General features: G+C 58.2%; 1 protein-coding gene and 1 long non-coding RNA gene across 21 annotated transcripts; both read left to right on the top strand.

The window, feature by feature from the left end:
- Window positions 1–3,421: 3,421 nt before the first annotated feature.
- LOC135404066 (uncharacterized) lies at window positions 3,422–13,844 on the top strand. Of its 20 annotated transcripts, none has more exons than XR_010425559.1 (13): window positions 3,422–3,565; window positions 4,386–4,424; window positions 4,967–5,036; window positions 5,133–5,234; window positions 5,706–6,106; window positions 6,207–6,308; window positions 9,685–9,723; window positions 10,445–10,548; window positions 11,016–11,412; window positions 11,513–11,614; window positions 12,082–12,479; window positions 12,580–12,681; window positions 13,502–13,844. XR_010425559.1 is itself a non-coding variant. In XM_064638627.1 (7 exons), exons 3-7 carry the CDS (start codon window positions 5,996–5,998, stop codon window positions 13,545–13,547), a joined length of 402 nt encoding a protein of 133 aa, XP_064494697.1. In that variant the 5' UTR covers window positions 4,754–5,036; window positions 5,133–5,234; window positions 5,706–5,995; the 3' UTR covers window positions 13,548–13,844. The 20 variants fall into 20 exon arrangements, 1 of the variants encoding a protein (XP_064494697.1); XR_010425560.1 differs by lacking the exon at window positions 3,422–3,565 and adding an exon at window positions 3,590–3,635; XR_010425561.1 differs by lacking the exon at window positions 4,967–5,036.
- A 5,155-nt stretch (window positions 13,845–18,999) lies between these two features.
- Window positions 19,000–19,779, top strand: LOC135403990 (uncharacterized). Its single transcript, XR_010425547.1, has 3 exons — window positions 19,000–19,069; window positions 19,255–19,332; window positions 19,408–19,779. It is a non-coding gene; the product is annotated as an uncharacterized LOC135403990 (long non-coding RNA).
- Window positions 19,780–20,444: the final 665 nt, after the last annotated feature.

The following is a 20,444-nucleotide window of genomic DNA, read 5'->3' as shown; positions in this document are numbered from 1 at the left end:
CATGATTACATATTCAAGTGAGTTCACGTGCAATTAAAATCTCAGTACCCCCCCGGTCAGCACCACACTTCGCCTCAGATGTGCATAACACCATAAACCACCTTAAAAAATAAAACTAGTTATCGAAACAACAGAATAAATGGATACATGAAAATGGAGGTAAGCTGTTAGACAATGGGTGGGGTCAACAAAAACAGGTCAGTTAATATTACCAGAAAAATTAGTGCAGCAACTTGTAAAAGCAGAACATGATAAAACTCACTGGGGTTTGGGCTCACTCTATCAGCATTTAAGGACCGAATTTATTTACCACAATAAAGCAAGTCACATCCCAATGTGAACTTTGCCTGAAAATTAACCTAAATATTGGAACAAAAATACACCAAGGGGCAATAAGCAAAGGGCAATTCCCAGGTGAAATTTGGCAAACTGATTTCTCTGAGCTCCCAAGAAAAGGTGGGGTTTCTGTTATCTCTTCGTTTTGACTGACACATTTTCTGGATGGCCTGAAGCTTTCCCATGTACAACAAATGAATCAAGAGGAGCAGTTAAAGTCTTGTTGAACGAGATTATACCACGGTTTGGAATGGGAGAAGGTTTTCTCATCTGTAACAGAATAGTCATGTCATTTGCTATTGAATGCTGGTGGCAATCTAGTCAGAAGAGGACCCCATGCTTCACTAATTTTCACTTTTTGTCGTTTGGGGCGACTTCTTCCCAGGGATGTTCTTCTTGACCCCCCGGGGCAAACGGAGGTGTCAGTGTCAGGAACCATCCTAACTGAGGCCCTGGTAGGTCAGTGCTTTTTGTGTGACTGGACAGTGAAGCTGTCTGTGTGAATGACCTGGCTATTGCTCAGTGTAGTCCTAATTAAGGTGTCTTTTACTCCGTATTCCCAGGCTCCCTCTTTTCCTTCGGTCGCCGTGGACACTGTGCCGGACGCCTCTGGCAGGACTAACCCCGTGGCTTTTATGTCCAGCGTGCTGTGCTGTGTGTGCCTGCAGGTAAGAAAAGCTGGGAGTGCAGTCCCTCTGCTTTGATTGCTGTGTCTCTTGGGTAGTGATTTTGGAGGGGAATCCCAGAGCGATTTGGTTTGAAGGGGACCTTCAAAGGCCACCCTGCCTTCCGTGGGCAGGGACACCTTCCCCTCTCATCCCCGGTTGCTCCAAGTCCCATCCAGCCTGGCCTGGAACACTTGCAGGGACGGGGCAGGCTCAGCTTCCCTGTGCAGTGTGCTCTAATATCTCTCCACTGGCATCATGAAAAATTTAGCAATGGGTCAAGTGCAGAAGTTTCCTGGGGACCCTGGAAAATGAGGCCGGGTCTGCTAAGAAAAGTGGGGCCAAAGGAGCAGGACCTGGGTCTGCGAGCGTGGGAGAAACAAGGGCCGGGTCATCCTCTGCCTCCAGGGGGGAGGGCAGCAGGAAAGGCCACGGACTAAAGCACTGAAGTGCCGTTCCCCAGGGAGCCCCTGCCCAGCACTGAACTTGCTTGTGCACTTGCTGTCCCTTTCCCAGCGGAGCCGAAGCGTCGGGTGCGGGTGCCGGGGGGATGGAGCTGCCAAGGACAAACTGGGAGGGGGTTTGCGAGGGAAGGGGGGAGAAGGAGCTCTTGCCGTGTTTTTTTTACTTCTTCGTCCCACAGAATTGCCACGAGAGGAAATACCTCAGAGGGGCTTCCCTCCAGATAAGCCCTGAACGTGCCAGGAGGTTTCAGCCGGGAGAAAGGAGCTGTGGAAGAAAAGCAGCCTAAAAATAGCCAGTGGGGATCATCAGGTTTTCCAGGCAAGAAGAACAAGGAGAGAGATGAGGGAATGGGGTTCCAATTCCTAATGATTTGGTGGGTGCAGGAATGATTTGTGTGTGTTTTCCAGTCCCTTTTGATTCCTGAGATGATTTTAAACTGATGGCTTTAGCAATCAACTAAATCGGAGATGTTGTTTTTGAGAGGAAATGATGCCAAATAAATGCAGAGTTTTGGGTCAGTTTTTTGGATGATTTGGGTCAGTTTTTGGGGTCAGTTTGGGGTCATTGTTTGGGGTGATTTGGGTCAGTTTTGGGTCAGCTTTTGGGATGATTGGGATCAGGTTTTGGGGTCAGTTTTGGGTCAGCTTTTGGGGTGATTTGGGTCGGTTTTGGGTCAATTTTTGGGGAGCACTGGGTGTTACTGGGGGTTGTTGGGGAGCACTGGGTGTTACTGAGGGTTGTTGGGGAGCACTGGGTGTTACTGGGGAGCACTGGGAGAGAAGATGAAAAATAAAGAGAATAAAAAATAAACGAAATAAAAAAGGAAATATAAAAAACAAAATTAAAAAAAAAGGCAAAAAAACTAAAAAGGAAATAAAATGAAAATGAAATAAAAGAGAAAAAAAAAAAAAAAAGAAACCCCTTCTTGGGCACCCCGTTTCCTCTCCTCCCCCCCCCCGAGCCGTAAATTGCGGGGTCATCACCCCAAAAATGTGAGAAGGGGACCCGAAAATGTGGGTGGGGGAACCCCAGGGAGCCGAAAAAGCGGAGGGGGAGCCGCAGTAAGAAAGCGAAGCCGGGCGGTCGGGCGGCGGGGTGGGGGGGGAAGCCGAGGTGGCGACGCCGGCGCATGCGCAGTCGTTGGCAAGACGCCGGCGATCACGTGGTAAGTAAGGGCAGGCAGGAGCGGGACCGGCGACGCATGCGCAGTGGCTCTCGTGCCGGTGCAGCGCTCCCTGCTCGAGTTAAGGGCCGGTTCCGGCGGCAGGGCGGGACTGGCGGTCTCCCGTCTCTCCCGGGGTGTGTGTGGGGGGAATAACATGAAGATTTTTTTGGGGTGAAAGCGCAGAAATTAGCGAGGAGGGACGCTAATTTGGGTAAACTCGGTCACCGGAAGTAGAGAGCGACCGGAAGTCCTCCAAGGCCCCGGCGCGGAAGTCCGCCAAGCCCACAGTAAAGATGGCGCCGCCAGGACCGGAACGACCACACTAAAGATGGCGGCCCCTGCCCGGAAGTCCGCCAAGCCCACAGTAAAGATGGCGCCGCCAGGACCGGAACGACCACACTAAAGATGGCGGCCCCGGCCCGGAAGTTCGCCCGGACGCCACACTCTAGATGGCGCCGCCAGGACCGGAACTTAGCCGAGGCCACACTAAAGATGGCGGCGAGACGCCCCCTCGCCTCAGAGAGGCGTTTATCCTTTTGCCTGACCTCCGCCGCGACCCGGACCCCCGCCCCGCGCCCGCAGCGCCGTCTCGCCGCGCCGCTTCCCGCTGTGGGGACGGGGCGCGGCGCTCGGCGGCGCCGGGCGCGGGCGGCAGGTTCGTGGGCGGCGGCAGGCACCGGCGCGGGCAGCCCCCTCTCGGCGCCGCGCGCGCAGCGCTCCGCCCGCCCGCCCGCCTCGTTCCGCTCCGCTCCGCTCCCCTCCCGCCCCCGCTCCGCTCCGCTCCCCTCCCCTCCCCTCCCCTCCCCTCCCGCCCCCGCTCCCCTCCGCTCCCGCTCCCGCCGTGCCCTGGAGATGCTGTCGGAGCTGCGCCGCCGCCTTCCCCCCCCCCAGGAAGCGACCCACGGCGCCAGATCCTACGGAGATCGTCCCCGGGGTAAGCTGGGCGCGGCCGCTCTTCTGCCTCTCCCGCGGCCATCGGCGACTGCAGGCAGGGGAAGCGACAGGCAAGTTTCTCGCCTCTGCGGAGAAACTTGCACCTGCGTGCCGCCGCAGGGCCGGGTTCGGATGTGCCCTGGCATTGCACACGCACCACACCCCCCCGCGGGGAGGGTGTGCGCTGCCTCGGGGACCCTGTCTGTGCTGCCGGGAGAGAGAAATCCTTTGGGAAGCTGGGGTGGAAACAGCAACTCTGTGAACTGCTCAGCTTTTCCTAGGGAAGGGCAGGTTTTAGGGAAGAAAGGCCCGTACGCGCGAAAGGCGCCGCGGGTCTCGCCAAGGTGGGGGGGGCGCAGGGCTGCAGTGCCGCGCGCGGCTGCAGTGCCGCTCCCGGCCGTGTCCGCCAGGCGGCGACTGTGAGGCAGGGCCCGGCGCTCGGGGGCGCTCTCGCAAGCGACGCCCCCGGGAAAGCGGCGGGGTTTGGGCACTGCCGGCCTTCCCCCGGAGCGCCCGGGCTGGCCCGGCGCCTGGCAAAACCTCTGAGGGAAAAGGCAAGCAACAACTGCGCTTCTTCTGCCCTTTCTTTAGCCAGGGACTGGAACACAGACAAAATCGAGGGGCTCTTTGACCTGGGCAGGCTCCGAGCATTTTTCAGCCTTCCTTCGCAGGGCATTCTCACCCTCTGAAAAGCTGAAAGGCTTTAACAGCTGGAGACGCGCCTGCAGCTGTGCAAATTAATGTAGTTTCTTTTAGGAAAGGAATGGGAAGTTTTCCTGTTGTGAGCCTAAATACCGAGTCTGCTCTGCTTTTTCCATCAGGTGACGAAGCTTATGGAAAAAAAGACCAAAGGCCTCGAGGTGAGTACATTCTACCGAGTTCTGCTTTTCTGGGATCGGTTTGGGAAAATCACGTGAAATTCTAAAAAGCTTCTCTCCGTGTTTTCTAGTTGTTTTTTCAGCCTTGGTGTAAGTTTCATGTAGAAAAGGGCATAGAATTATTAGAACAGACAAACTAGGCTTTCTCGGGAGAGATGGAAGAAAAGTGTGCTGATTGCAGTTCTGCTTTTCTTGTCTTCCCTTCGACTGTCATTTTCTCTCCCCTGCTGTTCAAATAGGCAGCAATTAATTGCTCTGCTGAAGAGCTTGCTGTACTGTGTCTGTCAAATGGATGCCTTCAACTCAAGATAGCACCTGCTCCTTAGTTACAAAAAGTTCCTCACAGGAAATTTTCAGGCGTGCCCATAAATCTCCTCGCTGTTTGTTTGGGAGAACAGGGTTTTCTCGTCTGTAACAGAATAGTCGTGGCATTTGCTATGGAATGCTGGTGGCAATCTAGTCAGAAGAGGACCCCGTGCTTCACTAATTTTCCCTTTTTGCTGTTGGGGGTGACTTCTTCCCAGGGATGTTCTTCTTGACCCCCCGGGGCAAACGGAGGTGTCAGCGTCAGGAGCCATCCTAACTGAGGCCCCGGTATTGTGTGACTGGACGGTGAAGCTGTCTGTGGGAATGACCTGGCTATTGCTCAGTGTAGTCCTAATTAAGGTGTCTTTTACTCCGTGTTCCCAGGCTCCCTCTTTCCCTTCGGTCGCCGTGGGTGTGCCGGACGCCTCTGGCAGGACTAACCCCGGGTCTTTTATGTCCAGCGTGCTGTGCTGTGTGTGCCTGCAGGTAAGAAAAGCTGGGAGTGCAGTCCCTCTGCTTTGGTTGCTGTGTCTCTTTGGGAGTTCTTTCGGAGGGCAATGAGAGAGCGATTTGGTTTGAAGGGGACCTTTAAAGGGCACCCTGTCTTCCGTGGGCAGGGGCACCTTCCACTCTCATCCCTGGTTGGATGCTGCAAGTCCCATCCAGCCTGGCCTGGAATACTTGCAGGGATCCAGGGGCAGCCTCGGCTTCCCTGTGCGGTGTGCTCTAATAGCTCTGCACTGGCATGGTGAAAAATGTTGTCAGCACCTTTTGCGCGACGATGGTAAAGCGGGACCCGGGTGAAAATTGCCTTCTCTGAGGTGCAGAGGGAAATAATTCTCCTTTGAAGTCAAATGTATTCAGATTTGCACGAGTCTTGTCTGCCTTCTGTTTGAATTGCTTTCTCTTCTCGGCAGTTGTTTTAAATTAAACTTTTATTTTGTGTCTCTCCCCCAGTATCCTGTCCAAGGCAAAGCTACCTTTCTTTCCTCGTGGGAATGGACCGGCCGGGCTTTGGCAATCTGGCCCCTCGAAAGACTAAAGTGACCTCTTCCAGCAGGGGAAGACTGAAGCAAGGGGTGCCAGGAAGAACTGGAGTCTCTGGAGAATAAAAGCTGGAAGCGTGCCCCCGAAAATCCCCAGCCCCGGGTGGTCAGTGGTCTGACTTGCACGGACCGGTGGCCTTGGCCAGGAGCGGTCCTGCGGGAAGCGCCTTTGCCCAGGCTGTAATTTTAATTTTCTCTTGGATGCTTGGCAAAGCCCCCCTGGGTGAGCCCCAGTGCCTGGCAGGAGCGGAGCGGGCTTGCAGGGAGGCATTCACCCGGTCAGCGTCAGGAACCATCCTAACTGAGGCCTCGGTGAGTGCTTTTTGTATGACTGGACAGTGAAGCTGTGTGAATGACCTGGCTAGTGCTCAGTGTACTCCTAATTAAAGTGTCTTTTACTCTGTGTTCCCAGGCTCCCTCTTTCCCTTTGGTCGCCGTGGGTGTGCCGGACGCCTCTGGCAGGACTAACCCCGTGGCTTTTATGTCCAGCGTGCTGTGCTGTGTGTGCCTGCAGGTCAGAAAAGCTGGGAGTGCAGTCCCTCTGCTTTGATTGCTGTGTCTCTTGGGTAGTGATTTTGGAGGGGAATCCCAGAGCGATTTGGTTTGAAGGGGACCTTCAAAGGCCACCCTGCCTTCCGTGGGCAGGGACACCTTCCCCTCTCATCCCCGGTTGCTCCCAGTCCCATCCAGCCTGGCCTGGAACACTTCCAGGGATGGGGCAGGCTCAGCTTCCGTGTGCAGTGTGCTCTAATATCTCTCCACTGGCATCCTGAAAAATTTAGCAATGGGTCAAGTGCAGAAGTTTCCTGGGGACCCTGGAAAATGATGCCGGGTCTGCTAAGAAAAGTGGGGCCAAAGGAGCAGGACCTGGGTCTGCGAGCGTGGGAGAAACAAGGGCCGGGTCATCCTCTGCCTCCAGGGGGGAGGGCAGCAGGAAAGGCCACGGACTAAAGCACTGAAGTGCCGTTCCCCAGGGAGCCCCTGCCCAGCACTGAACTTGCTTGTGCACTTGCTGTCCCTTTCCCAGCGGAGCCGAAGCGTCGGGTGTGGGTGCCGGGGGGATGGAGCTGCCAAGGACAAACTGGGAGGGGGTTTGCGAGGGAAGGGGGTAGAAGGAGCTCTTGACGTGCTTTTTTTACTTCTTCGTCCCACAGAATTGCCACGAGAGGAAATACCTCAGAGGGGCTTCCCTCCAGATAAGCCCTGAACGTGCCAGGAGGTTTCAGCCGGGAGAAAGGAGCTGTGGAAGAAAAGCAGCCTAAAAATAGCCAGTGGGGATCATCAGGTTTTCCAGGCAAGAAGAACAAGGAGAGAGATGAGGGAATGGGGTTCCAATTCCTAATGATTTGGTGGGTGCAGGAATGATTTGTGTGTGTTTTCCAGTCCCTTTTGATTCCTGAGATGATTTTAAACTGATGGCTTTAGCAATCAACTAAATCGGAGATGTTGTTTTTGAGAGGAAATGATGCCAAATAAATGCAGAGTTTTGGGTCAGTTTTTTGGATGATTTGGGTCAGTTTTTGGGGTCAGTTTGGGGTCATTGTTTGGGGTGATTTGGGTCAGTTTTGGGTCAGCTTTTGGGATGATTGGGATCAGGTTTTGGGGTCAGTTTTGGGTCAGCTTTTGGGGTGATTTGGGTCGGTTTTGGGTCAATTTTTGGGGAGCACTGGGTGTTTCCTGGGGAGCACTGGGTGTTACTGGGGGTTGTTGGGGAGCACTGGGTGTTACTGAGGGTTGTTGGGGAGCACTGGGTGTTACTGGGGAGCACTGGGAGAGAAGATGAAAAATAAAGAGAATAAAAAATAAACGAAATAAAAAAGGAAATATAAAAAACAAAAGAAAATTAAAAAAAAAAAGGCAAAAAAACTAAAAAGGAAATAAAATGAAAATGAAATAAAAGAGAAAAAAAAAAAAAAAAAAAGAAACCCCTTCTTGGGCACCCCGTTTCCTCTCCTCCCCCCCCCCGAGCCGTAAATTGCGGGGTCATCACCCCAAAAATGTGAGAAGGGGACCCGAAAATGTGGGTGGGGGAACCCCAGGGAGCCGAAAAAGCGGAGGGGGAGCCGCAGTAAGAAAGCGAAGCCGGGCGGTCGGGCGGCGGGGTGGGGGGGGAAGCCGAGGTGGCGACGCTGGCGCATGCGCAGTCGTTGGCAAGACGCCGGCGATCACGTGGTAAGTAAGGGCAGGCAGGAGCGGGACCGGCGACGCATGCGCAGTGGCTCTCGTGCCGGTGCAGCGCTCCCTGCTCGAGTTAAGGGCCGGTTCCGGCGGCAGGGCGGGACTGGCGGTCTCCCGTCTCTCCCGGGGTGTGTGTGGGGGGAATAACATGAAGATTTTTTTTGGGGTGAAAGCGCAGAAATTAGCGAGGAGGGACGCTAATTTGGGTAAACTCGGTCACCGGAAGTAGAGAGCGACCGGAAGTCCTCCAAGGCCCCGGCGCGGAAGTCCGCCAAGCCCACAGTAAAGATGGCGCCGCCAGGACCGGAACGACCACACTAAAGATGGCGGCCCCTGCCCGGAAGTCCGCCAAGCCCACAGTAAAGATGGCGCCGCCAGGACCGGAACGACCACACTAAAGATGGCGGCCCCGGCCCGGAAGTTCGCCCGGACGCCACACTCTAGATGGCGCCGCAGGACCGGAACTTAGCCGAGGCCACACTAAAGATGGCGGCGAGACGCCCCCTCGCCTCAGAGAGGCGTTTATCCTTTTGCCTGACCTCCGCCGCGACCCGGACCCCCGCCCCGCGCCCGCAGCGCCGTCTCGCCGCGCCGCTTCCCGCTGTGGGGACGGGGCGGGACGCTCGGCGGCGCCGGGCGCGGGCGGCAGGTTCGTGGGCGGCGGCAGGCACCGGCGCGGGCAGCCCCCTCTCGGCGCCGCGCGCGCAGCGCTCCGCCCGCCCGCCCGCCTCGGTCCGCTCCGCTCCGCTCCGCTCCCCTCCCCTCCCGCCCCCGCTCCCCTCCGCTCCCGCTCCCGCCGTGCCCTGGAGATGCTGTCGGAGCTGCGCCGCCGCCTTCCCGCTCCCCCAGGAAGCGACCCACGGCGCCAGATCCTACGGAGATCGTCCCCGGGGTAAGCTGGGCGCGGCCGCTCTTCTGCCTCTCCCGCGGCCATCGGCGACTGCAGGCAGGGGAAGCGACAGGCAAGTTTCTCGCCTCTGCGGAGAAACTTGCACCTGCGTGCCGCCGCAGGGCCGGGTTCGGATGTGCCCTGGCATTGCACACGCACCACACCCCCCCGCGGGGAGGGTGTGCGCTGCCTCGGGGACCCTGTCTGTGCTGCCGGGAGAGAGAAATCCTTTGGGAAGCTGGGCGGGAAACAGCAACTCTGTGAACTGCTCAGCTTTTCCTAGGGAAGGGCAGGTTTTAGGGAAGAAAGGCCCGTACGCGCGAAAGGCGCCGCGGGTCTCGCCAAGGTGGGGGGGGCGCAGGGCTGCAGTGCCGCGCGCGGCTGCAGTGCCGCTCCCGGCCGTGTCCGCCAGGCGGCGACTGTGAGGCAGGGCCCGGCGCTCGGGGGCGCTCTCGCAAGCGACGCCCCCGGGAAAGCGGCGGGGTTTGGGCGCTGCCGGCCTTCCCCCGCAGTGCCCGGGCTGGCCCGGCGCCTGGCAAAACCTCTGAGGGAAAAGGCAAGCAACAACTGCGCTTCTTCTGCCCTTTCTTTAGCCAGGGACTGGAACACAGACAAAATCGAGGGGCTCTTTGACCTGGGCAGGCTCCGAGCATTTTTCAGCCTTCCTTCGCAGGGCATTCTCACCCTCTGAAAAGCTGAAAGGCTTTAACAGCTGGAGACGCGCCTGCAGCTGTGCAAATTAATGTAGTTTCTTTTAGGAAAGGAAGGGGAAGTTTTCCTGTTGTGAGCCTAAATACCGAGTCTGCTCTGCTTTTTCCATCAGGTGACGAAGCTTATGGAAAAAAAGACCAAAGGCCTCGAGGTGAGTACATTCTACCGAGTTCTGCTTTTCTGGGATCGGTTTGGGAAAATCACGTGAAATTCTAAAAAGCTTCTCTCCGTGTTTTCTAGTTGTTTTTTCAGCCTTGGTGTAAGTTTCATGTAGAAAAGGGCATAGAATTATTAGAACAGACAAACTAGGCTTTCTCGGGAGAGATGGAAGAAAAGTGTGCTGATTGCAGTTCTGCTTTTCTTGTCTTCCCTTCGACTGTCATTTTCTCTCCCCTGCTGTTCAAATAGGCAGCAATTAACTGCTCTGCTGAAAGTTTGCTGTACTAAGTGTCTGTCAAATTGATGCCTTCAACTCAAGATAGCACCTGCTCCTTAGTTACAAAAAGTTCCTCACAGGAAATTTTCAGGCGTGCCCATAAATCTCCTCGCTGTTTGTTTGGGAGAACAGGGTTTTCTTGTCTGTAACAGAATAGTCGTGGCATTTGCTATGGAATGCTGGTGGCAATCTAGTCAGAAGAGGACCCCGTGCTTCACTAATTTTCCCTTTTTGCTGTTGGGGGTGACTTCTTCCCAGGGATGTTCTTCTTGACCCCCCGGGGCAAACGGAGGTGTCAGCGTCAGGAGCCATCCTAACTGAGGCCCTGGTAGGTCAGTGCTTTTTGTGTGACTGGATGGTGAAGCTGTCTGTGGGAATGACCTGGCTATTGCTCAGTGTAGTCCTAATTAAGGTGTCTTTTACTCCGTGTTCCCAGGCTCCCTCTTTTCCTTCGGTCGCCGTGGGTGTGCCGGACGCCTCTCTGGCAGGACTAACCCCGTGGCTTTTATGTCCAACGTGCTGTGCTGTGTGTGCCTGCAGGTAAGAAAAGCTGGGAGTGCAGTCCCTCTGCTTTGATTGCTGTGTCTCTTGGGTAGTGATTTTGGAGGGGAATCCCAGAGCGATTTGGTTTGAAGGGGACCTTCAAAGGCCACCCTGCCTTCCGTGGGCAGGGACACCTTGCGCTCTCATCCCTGGCTGGATGCTCCCAGTCCCATCCAGCCTGGCCTGGAACACGTGCAGGGATGGGGCAGGCTCAGCTTCCCTGTGCAGTGTGCTCTAATATCTCTCCACTGTCATCAGGAAAAATGTTGTCAGCGTGTTTTGTTGGACGATGGTAAGCAGGACCCAGGTGAAAATGACATTCTCTTAGGTGCAGAGGGAAATAATTCTCCTTTGAAGTCAAATGTATTCAGATTTGCACGAGTCTTGTCTGCCTTATGTTTGAATTGCTTTCTATTTTAGGCAGTTGTTTTAAATTAAACTTTTATTTTGTGTCTCCCCCCCAGTATCCTGTCCAAGACAAAGCTACCTTTCCCTCGTGGGAATGGACTGGTCGGGCTTTGGCAATCTGGCCCCTCGAAAGTCTTAAGTGACCTCTTCCAACAGGGGAAGACTGAAGCAAGGGGTGCCAGAAAGAACTGGAGTTTCTGGAGAATAAAAGCTGGAAGCGTGCCCCCGAAAATCCCCAGCCCCGGGTGGTCAGTGGTCTGACTTGCACGGACCGGTGGCCTTGGCCAGGAGCGGTCCTGCGGGAAGCGCCTTTGCCCAGCCTGTAATTTTAATTTCCATTGGCTGCTTGGCAAAGCCCCCCTGGGTGAGCCCCAGTGGCTGGCATGAGCGGAGCGGGCTTCCAGGGAGGCATTCACCCGGTCAGCGTCAGGAACCATCCTAACTGAGGCCTCGGTGAGTGCTTTTTGTATGACTGGACAGTGAAGCTGTGTGAATGACCTGGCTGGTGCTCAGTGTACTCCTAATTAAGGTGTCTTTTACTCTGTGTTCCCAGGCTCCCTCTTTCCCTTCGGTCGCCGTGGGTGTGCCGGACGCCTCTGGCAGGACTAACCCCGTGGCTTTTATGTCCAACGTGCTGTGCTGTGTGTGCCTGCAGGTAAGAAAAGCTGGGAGTGCAGTCCCTCTGCTTTGATTGCTGTGTCTCTTGGGTAGTGATTTTGGAGGGGAATCCCAGAGCGATTTGGTTTGATGGGGACCTTCAAAGGCCACCCTGTCTTCCGTGGGCAGGGACACCTTCCGCTCTCATCCCCGGCTGGATGCTCCCAGTCCCATCCAGCCTGGCCTGGAACACTTCCAGGGATGGGGCAGGCTCAGCTTCCCTGTGCAGTGTGCTCTAATATCTCTCCACTGTCATCAGGAAAAACGTTGTCAGCGTGTTTTGTTGGATGATGGTAAGCGGGACCCGGGTGAAAATGACATTCTCTTAGGTGCAGAGGGAAATAATTCTCCTTTGAAGTCAAATGTATTCAGATTTGCACGAGTCTTGTCTGCCTTCTGTTTGAATTGCTTTCTATTTTAGGCAGTTGTTTTAAATTAAACTTTTATTTTGTGTCTCCCCCCCAGTATCCTGTCCAAGACAAAGCTACCTTTCCCTCGTGGGAATGGACTGGGCGGGCTTTGGCAGTCTGGCCCCTCGAAAGACTAAAGTGACCTCTTCCAGCAGGGGAAGACTGAAGCAAGGGGTGCCAGAAAGAACTGGAGTTTCTGGAGAATAAAAGCTGGAAGCGTGCCCCCGAAAATCCCCAGCCCCGGGTGGTCAGTGGTCTGACTTGCACGGACCGGTGGCCTTGGCCAGGAGCGGTCCTGTGGGAAGCGCCTTTGCCCAGGCTGTAATTTTAATTTCCATTGGCTGCTTGGCAAAGCCCCCCCTGGGTGAGCCCCAGTGGCTGGCATGAGCGGAGCGGGCTTCCAGGGAGGCATTCACCTGGTCAGCGTCAGGAACCATCCTAACTGAGGCCTCGGTGAGTGCTTTTTGTGTGACTGGACAGTGAAGCTGTGTGAATGACCTGGCTGGTGCTCGGTGTACTCCTAATTAAAGTGTCTTTTACTCTGTGTTCCCAGGCTCCCTCTTTCCCTTCGGTCGCCGTGTGTGTGCCGGACACCTCTGGCAGGACTAACCCCGGGGCTTTTATGTCCAACGTGCTGTGCTGTGTGTGCCTGCAGGTAAGAAAAGCTGGGAGTGCAGTCCCTCTGCTTTGATTGCTGTGTCTCTTGGGTAGTGATTTTGGAGGGGAATCCCAGAGCGATTTGGTTTGAAGGGGACCTTCAAAGGCCACCCTGTCTTCCATGGGCAGGGACACCTTCCACTGTCCCCGGTTGCTCCCAGTCCCATCCAGCCTGGCCTGGAACACGTGCAGGGATGGGGCAGGCTCAGCTTCCCTGTGCAGTGTGCTCTAATATCTCTCCACTGGCATCCTGAAAAATGTTGTCAGCGTGTTTTGTTGGACGACGCTAGGCAGGACCCGGGTGAAAAGGACATTCTCTGAGGTGCTGGGAGAAGGAGGACTCGTGCGGAGACAGCGGGAACGGGAGCGTGCTGTGGAGAAGGAAAATTCCAGGGGGTGAGTGCCGAGAAATTTGTCCTTCCCTTGCCCTGTGCTCTGGCACTTAGCAATGGGTCAAGTGCAGAAGTTTCCTGGGGACCCTGGGAAATGATGCCGGGTCTCCTAAGAAAAGTGGGGCCAAAGGAGCAGGACCTGGGTCTGCGAGCGTGGGAGAAACAAGGGCCGGGTCATCCTCTGCCTCCAGGAGGGAGGGCAGCAGGAAAGGCCACGGACTAAAGCACTGAAGTGCCGTTCCCCAGGGAGCCCCTGCCCAGCACTGAACTTGCTTGTGCACTTGCTGTCCCTTTCCCAGCGGAGCCGAAGCGTCGGGTGTGGGTGCCGGGGGGATGGAGCTGCCAAGGACAAACTGGGAGGGGGTTTGCGAAGGAAGGGGGTAGAAGGAGCTCTTGACGTGCTTTTTTTACTTCTTCGTCCCACAGAATTGCCACGAGAGGAAATACTTCAGAGGGGCTTCCCTCCAGATAAGCCCTGAATGTGCCAGGAGGTTTCAGCCGGGAGGAAAGGAGCTGTGGAAGAAAAGCAGCCTGAAAATAGCCAGCAGGGATCATCAGATTTTCCAGGCAAGAAGAACAAGGAGAGAGAGATGAGGGAATCGGGTTCCAATTCCTAATGATTTGGTGGGTGCAGGAATGATTTGTGTGTGTTTTCCAGTCCCTTTTGATTCCTGAGATGATTTTAAACTGATGGCTTTAGCAATCAACTAAATCGGAGATGTTGTTTTTGAGAGGAAATGGTGCCAAATAAATGCAGAGTTTTGGGTCAGTTTTTGGGATGATTTGGGTCATTTTTTGGGGTCAGTTTGGGGTCACTGTTTGGGGTGATTTGGGTCAGGTTTGGGTCAGCTTTTGGGATGATTGGGGTCAGTTTTGGGTCAGCTTTTGGGGTGAGTTTTGGGTCAGCTTTTGGGGTGATTTGGGTCGGTTTGGGGTAAATTTTTGGGGAGCACTGGGTGTTTCCTGGGGAGCACTGGGTGTTACTGGGGGTTGTCGAGGAGCACTGGGTGTTACTGGGGTGCACTGGGGAGCACTGGGTGTTACTGAGGGTTGTTGGGGAGCACTGGGTGTTACTGGGAGCACTGGGAGAGAAGATGAAAAATAAAGAGAATAAAAAATAAACGAAATAAAAAAGGAAATATAAAAACCAAAAGAAAATTAAAAAAAAAAGGCAAAAAACCTAAAAAGGAAATAAAATGAAAATGAAATAAAAGAGAGAAAAAAAAAAAAAAAAAAAAAAAAAAAAAAAAAAGAAACCCCTTCTTGGGCACCCCGTTTCCTCTCCTCCCGCCCCCCGAACCGTAAATTGCGGGGTCATCACCTCTAAAATGTGAGACGGGGACCGAAAATGTGGGTGGGGGAACCCCAGGGAGCCGAAAAAGCGGAGGGGGAGCCGCAGTAAGAAAGCGAAGCCGGGCGGTCGGGCGGCGGGGTGGGGGGGAAGCCAAGGCGGCGAGGCCGGCGCATGCGCAGTCGTTGGCAAGACGCCGGCGATCACGCGGTAAGTAAGGGCAGCCAGGAGCGGGACCGGCGACGCATGCGCAGTGGCTCTCGTGCCGGTGCAGCGCTCCCTGCTCGAGTTAAGGGCCGGTTCCGGCGGCAGGGCGGGACTGGCGGTCTCCCGTCTCTCCCGGGGTGTGTGTGGGGGGAATAACGTGAAGATTTTTTGGGGTGAAAGCGCAGAAATTAGCGAGGAGGGACGCTAATTTGGGTAAACTCGGTCGCCGGAAGTAGAGAGCGACCGGAAGTCCTCCAAGGCCCCGGCGCGGAAGTTCGCCAAGCCCACAGTAAAGATGGCGCCGCCAGGACCGGAACGACCACACTAAAGATGGCGGCCCCTGCCCGGAAGTCCGCCAAGCCCACAGTAAAGATGGCGCCGCCAGAACCGGAACGACCACACTAAAGAATGGCGGCCCTGGCCCGGAAGTTCGTCTCGGCGCCACACTCAAGATGGCCCCGCCAGGACCGGAACTTAGCCGAGGCCACACAAAAGATGGCGGCGAGAGGCCCCCTCGCCTCAGAGAGGCGTTTATCCTGTTGCCTGACCTCCGCCGCCACCCGGACCCCCGCCCCGCATCCGCAGCGCCGTCTCGCCGCGCCTCTTCCCGCTGTGGGGACAGGGCGTGGCGCTCGGCGGCGCCGGGTGCGGGCGGCAGGTTCGTGGGCGGCGGCAGGCATCAGCGCGAGCAGCCCCCGTCTCGGGGCCGCAGCGCGCGAGGACCCTCAGGCGCGCACGCCGCGCCGCCCGCTCGCCCCGCTCCCCGCCCCCGCTCCCGCTCCCGCCCCCGCCGTGCCCTGGAGATGTTATCGGGGCTGCGCCGCCGCCTTCCCCCCCGGGAACGACCCACGGCGGCAGATCCGACGGAGATGGTCCCCGGGGTAAGCTGGGAGCGGCGGGGGGGGCGTGGCCGTTCTTCTGCCTCTCCCCGCGCGCCCGCCTGTGGCTCCACCCGTCCCTCTCTCCCCTCCCATGCGGGAGAGCCCCAGGTGTGGGCAGTGAGGCTGACAAAGAGGCGGGACAGCCCCAGGTGTGGGCAGTGAGGGTGACAAGGGGCGGGCCGTGCTCGGTGGGGCCCTTTTTATAGGGAGCTTCTGCAGGGGAGCAGTCGCTCCGAGGGAATCTCTCAAGCGGTGATGGTGAGAGCATCTCGCAGGGCCTGGGGGAAGCACCTGATGTACCCGGATTATCGCTCGAGGAAGGTGCCGAGGGATGAGCCCTGTTCCAGGACGCAGCGCAGGAGAGGGGAGCAGCGCACGTGAACAGGTGGGAGAGTGTGGGGGTGCAGAGAAGATGCAGGTCAGACGGGAGGAAGACCTTGGAAGTTTCCCGGCAGCCCCGGGGCTCCTTGCGGCCCCCTCCGCGCCTCGTTCCGGTACCGCCAGGCTCACCCTTGTCCCGCAGGTAGGACGCGGCCACGCCGCCCCGCTCCCCTTCCCGGCGCCGCCGCCGCCGCCGCCGCCCCGTTCCCCTTCCCGGCGCCGCCGCCGCCGCCGCCGCCCCGCTCCCCTTCCCGGCGCCGCCGCCGCCGCCGCCGCCCCGCTCCCCTTCCCGGCGCCGCCGCCGCCGCCGCCGCCCCGCTCCCCTTCCCGGCGCCGCCGCCGCCGCCGCCGCCCCGCTCCCCTTCCCGGCGCCGCCGCCGCCGCCGCCGCCCCGCTCCCCTTCCCGGCGCCGCCGCCGCCGCCGCCGCCCCGCTCCCCTTCCCGGCGCCGCCGCCGCCGCCGCCGCCCCGCTCCCCTTCCCGGCGCCGCCGCCGCCGCCGCCGCCCCGCTCCCCTTCCCGGCGCCGCCGCCGCCGCCGCCGCCCCGCTCCCCTTCCCGGCGCCGCCGCCGCCGCCGCCGCCCCGCTCCCCTTCCCGGCGCCGCCGCCGCCGCCGCCGCCCCGCTCCCCTTCCCGGCGCCGCCGCCGCCGCCGCCGCCCCGCTCCCCTTCCCGGCGCCGCCGCCGCCGCCGCCGCCCCGCTCCCCTTCCCGGCGCCGCCGCCGCCGCCGCCGCCCCGCTCCCCTTCCCGGCGCCGCCGCCGCCGCCGCCGCCCCGCTCCCCTTCCCGGCGCCGCCGCCGCCGCCGCCGCCCCGCTCCCCTTCCCGGCGCCGCCGCCGCCGCCGCCGCCCCGCTCCCCTTCCCGGCGCCGCCGCCGCCGCCGCCGCCCCGCTCCCCTTCCCGGCGCCGCCGCCGCCGCCCCGCTCCCCTTCCCGGCGCCGCCGCCGCCGCCCCGCTCCCCTTCCCGGCGCCGCCGCCGCCGCCGCCGCCCCGCTCCCCTTCCCGGCGCCGCCGCCGCCGCCGCCGCCCCGCTCCCCTTCCCGGCGCCGCCGCCGCCGCCCCGCTCCCCTTCCCGGCGCCGCCGCCGCCGCCGCCGCCCCGCTCCCCTTCCCGGCGCCGCCGCCGCCGCCGCCGCCCCGCTCCCCTTCCCGGCGCCGCCGCCGCCGCCGCCGCCCCGCTCCCCTTCCCGGCGCCGCCGCCGCCGCCCCGCTCCCCTTCCCGGCGCCGCCGCCGCCGCCGCCGCCCCGCTCCCCTTCCCGGCGCCGCCGCCGCCGCCCCGCTCCCCTTCCCGGCGCCGCCGCCGCCGCCGCCGCCCCGCTCCCCTTCCCGGCGCCGCCGCCGCCGCCGCCGCCCCGCTCCCCTTCCCGGCGCCGCCGCCGCCGCCGCCGCCCCGCTCCCCTTCCCGGCGCCGCCGCCGCCGCCGCCGCCCCGCTCCCCTTCCCGGCGCCGCCGCCGCCGCCGCCGCCCCGCTCCCCTTCCCGGCGCCGCCGCCGCCGCCGCCGCCCCGCTCCCCTTCCCGGCGCCGCCGCCGCCGCCGCCGCCCCGCTCCCCTTCCCGGCGCCGCCGCCGCCGCCGCCGCCCCGCTCCCCTTCCCGGCGCCGCCGCCGCCGCCGCCGCCCCGCTCCCCTTCCCGGCGCCGCCGCCGCCGCCGCCGCCCCGCTCCCCTTCCCGGCGCCGCCGCCGCCGCCGCCGCCCCGCTCCCCTTCCCGGCGCCGCAGCCCCCGCCGCTCCAACTCCCGCCATTCTGCTCCAGTCCCTCCGCTCCAGCCCCTACCCGAATCCAATACCAACCCTAAATCTAATACCAACTATAATACCTGCTCACGTTAGGAGTTCTTTTCTTTGTCAGGCTCTTTACTTATCCTGATTTTAAGTCAGAGATGCAAACCAGGTGCTGCTGCTCCCAGCGCCTTTATACCGTCTTGGATTGGGCTGCTCCCTTTCTCCCGGGGCCTCAAGGGAAGGGAGGTGGGCACGACCAGGGGTATATTAACCCCAGCCTTTGGGCAGGGAAGTCATTCAGCAGGCAGGCTTCAATGGGATAAGAGCTCTCCCTTTCTTTCATTTAATGGGACTTCTCAAGCTATTCCTGCTTTATTAAAGCATCAGCTTTGGTATCCAAAGAAGCAGAGCTGTATATGGCAATGAAGAGGATTACACTCACATGCAGGGTTTTTAAATTTAATAACTTGGTGTTGGTAAGCTGCTTTTATAATTGGTTATCTCTTTTTCTTTTCCTTAGGAGCCTTGCATATTTTGGGATTTCCTGATCATCTCAACTGCAGTTTGGCATTTTTTCACCAGTGTTATCCAGTCCTCAGGTGAAGCTGCTCTGTGTTGAAGATGCTACAGACACCCAGGATTGCAAGTAGTCAGTGGGGGGTTACAGCCCAGAGATGGAGTGAGGGCTGGGGTGCCAGCTTAGGAATTGCTAGGGGTTTTTTGAAGGTAGTATGGGTGGAAAGCAGTGTCCAGGAGCCCCCTAAATATCTGTGAAGGCACCCACTGACTTTTCAGATGTGCCACTTAAGTTTTCTTCTCATTCACCCAGATATTCTGTGCGATTACAGCTGCAGTCTTTGGCTGCAGGCAGTGACCCTGGGTGGTTTGCCTAAAGAGAAGGGAGACTCTTTGAGCTCTCCCCATCTATCTGGGTGACTTTGGTTAGGGTTTCTTTACCATGTCAGAGGGGCAGGGTGTAAAGCAGAGTTGAACAGAACAGAGGCCAGAGGAGCAGAGCAAGAAGGTGGGTCATCACCTGACATCAGCACAAAGATGTGGCTTTTAGCTCCACGTTTACTTGTGTGTTAAGGATTTTGTTGTTTGGGTTTGTTTTTTCTTTGTTTTCAGCTGCAGAGCCCTGGGCCCAGGAGGCTCTAGGCACCGGAGGGGAGGTGATCCAGGTGAGTACCTGTGAGCAAGGTGAACATTGACTCCAGGACAGGACTAGATGATCTTTTACAGGTGTTGTGGTGAATCTGTGCACATGCTTTGTTTCTTGTGTTTTCCAGGGGTTCTGCCACCTTCTAACAGACAGTCCAGTGCTTCAGGGCCCGTGCTGGTAAGAGGTCACTGTGGAGGAGAGGTAGGTAGGAGCTACCCCAGGAAAGCCATCCTTTCAGGCAGTACCTCAGTCTGTACATTTGCCTTTGGCTTTTTTACTTTGCAGAGAATGTGTGCAGCCTGAGAGGGCGAGAGCCACCTGCCAGTTAGGTTTGATGGTCTTCATCTGTCCTTGTGAGTAATCTCCTAGTACTACGAGGGTCATCAATTCAGGCTGGACCTTTTCCAGCTGCAGGTGCCATCCAGCCTGCCTTTGGCAAAGGAGGAGCATTGAGGTTGAGTTGGGGAGGTAGGGAGTAGGTGCTGGGGTCTCCCTTACTTTCAGAAACACCCCATAACTTTTTTTCTCACTCCCCCAGGTACGGCACACGGTGACGGCAGCAGCCTCCGACTGGGGTCGGAGCCAGTGGCCCGAGAACCTCTCAGCTCAGGGGACGGTGAGTAGCCAATTGCAGGGTTATCTCCCACGTGCTGCCCAACTCTTGGGTCAGTTTCTGTTTTCTTTCTCACAGCAACCGAGTCAGGGATCACAGGACCCTCTGAGCCAGCCGGGCGTCCTTCCTTCACATTGAAGATGGATTCACATCCCCAGCTGTGGGAAAGATAAGTGGAGGACTCCCACCTGGAGAGGGGATGAGAGCTGGGTCCAGTTTTATGTTTAGGAGGGAGGGATTTTCAGATGAGCACAGGAGAAAGGGTCTGCCCTAACAGGCCCTTGACACACATAGGAGGAGCAGTTTACTTTTCATCATGGAGTAGGATGTGCAGGGCAGAGCTGTTCAGGTCTGTGTCGTGTCCTTTGTCCAGTCTGTGTTTCGTGTCTTACTATTCACAGTCACCACATCTTTGCTTTCTGTCCTCAAAGTTCTTATCTGAGGCATCATTCCTAGAGTCTTGAACCTCTGCACTGCCCAGCCCAGTGCCCATACCATCCGTTCTTTGGCTCACTAGCTTGGATGTGCGTCAGAATCGCATCTGAGAAGTGTCAGGTCAGGTGTCTTTTACAGCCTCCTTACAGGTTGTATCAGTGGCTGTGCCGTGCAGTCATCTCTTGTAACCGCCTGGGATTTCTGAGAGTTTAAGAAGATTCTGAACATAGCCTTGTCTCCCATCCATCTTAGCAATTTTGTAGGCAGTTCTTGCCCCAGGCCATTCTGTTAGAGTGTCTTTTCAGGCTCCTCAGAGCCTCCTCCGTTCAGTCTCGCCGTATCCTCCGTCTTCTCGTGCGGCAGCACATCCATTTTGGCGTCGTTCCTCTCTCAGAGTTCTCTCTCCTGGTTGCACCACAGCACTTGTCTGGAAATGTGTCCTTGGAGTTTGTGTTGGGCCTGGAACTGCTCTGCCCTGCAGTGTAGACTTGGGGGTAGGTGGAGTAGGAAGGAGACTTCCCAGTTACCCTGTGGATAGGCTCAGCCACTGAGGGCAGGGCCTTAAAGTGAGGTCAGTGTTTGTTTGTGCAGGTTGTGTTTGGACCCCAGAGGGCTTGTCTAAAGAGAAATTAGAATTGCACAGCAGTTAAAGTCCCCCTCTGTATATGGCTGACTTTGGT

The sequence above is a fragment of the Pseudopipra pipra genome, chromosome 29 (assembly GCF_036250125.1).
Source record: "Pseudopipra pipra isolate bDixPip1 chromosome 29, bDixPip1.hap1, whole genome shotgun sequence".
In the NCBI taxonomy this organism is placed as follows: Eukaryota; Metazoa; Chordata; class Aves; order Passeriformes; family Pipridae; genus Pseudopipra; species Pseudopipra pipra.
The sequence above is the reverse complement of the archived record's forward strand: the minus strand, read 5'-3'. Positions and strand labels throughout refer to the sequence as shown.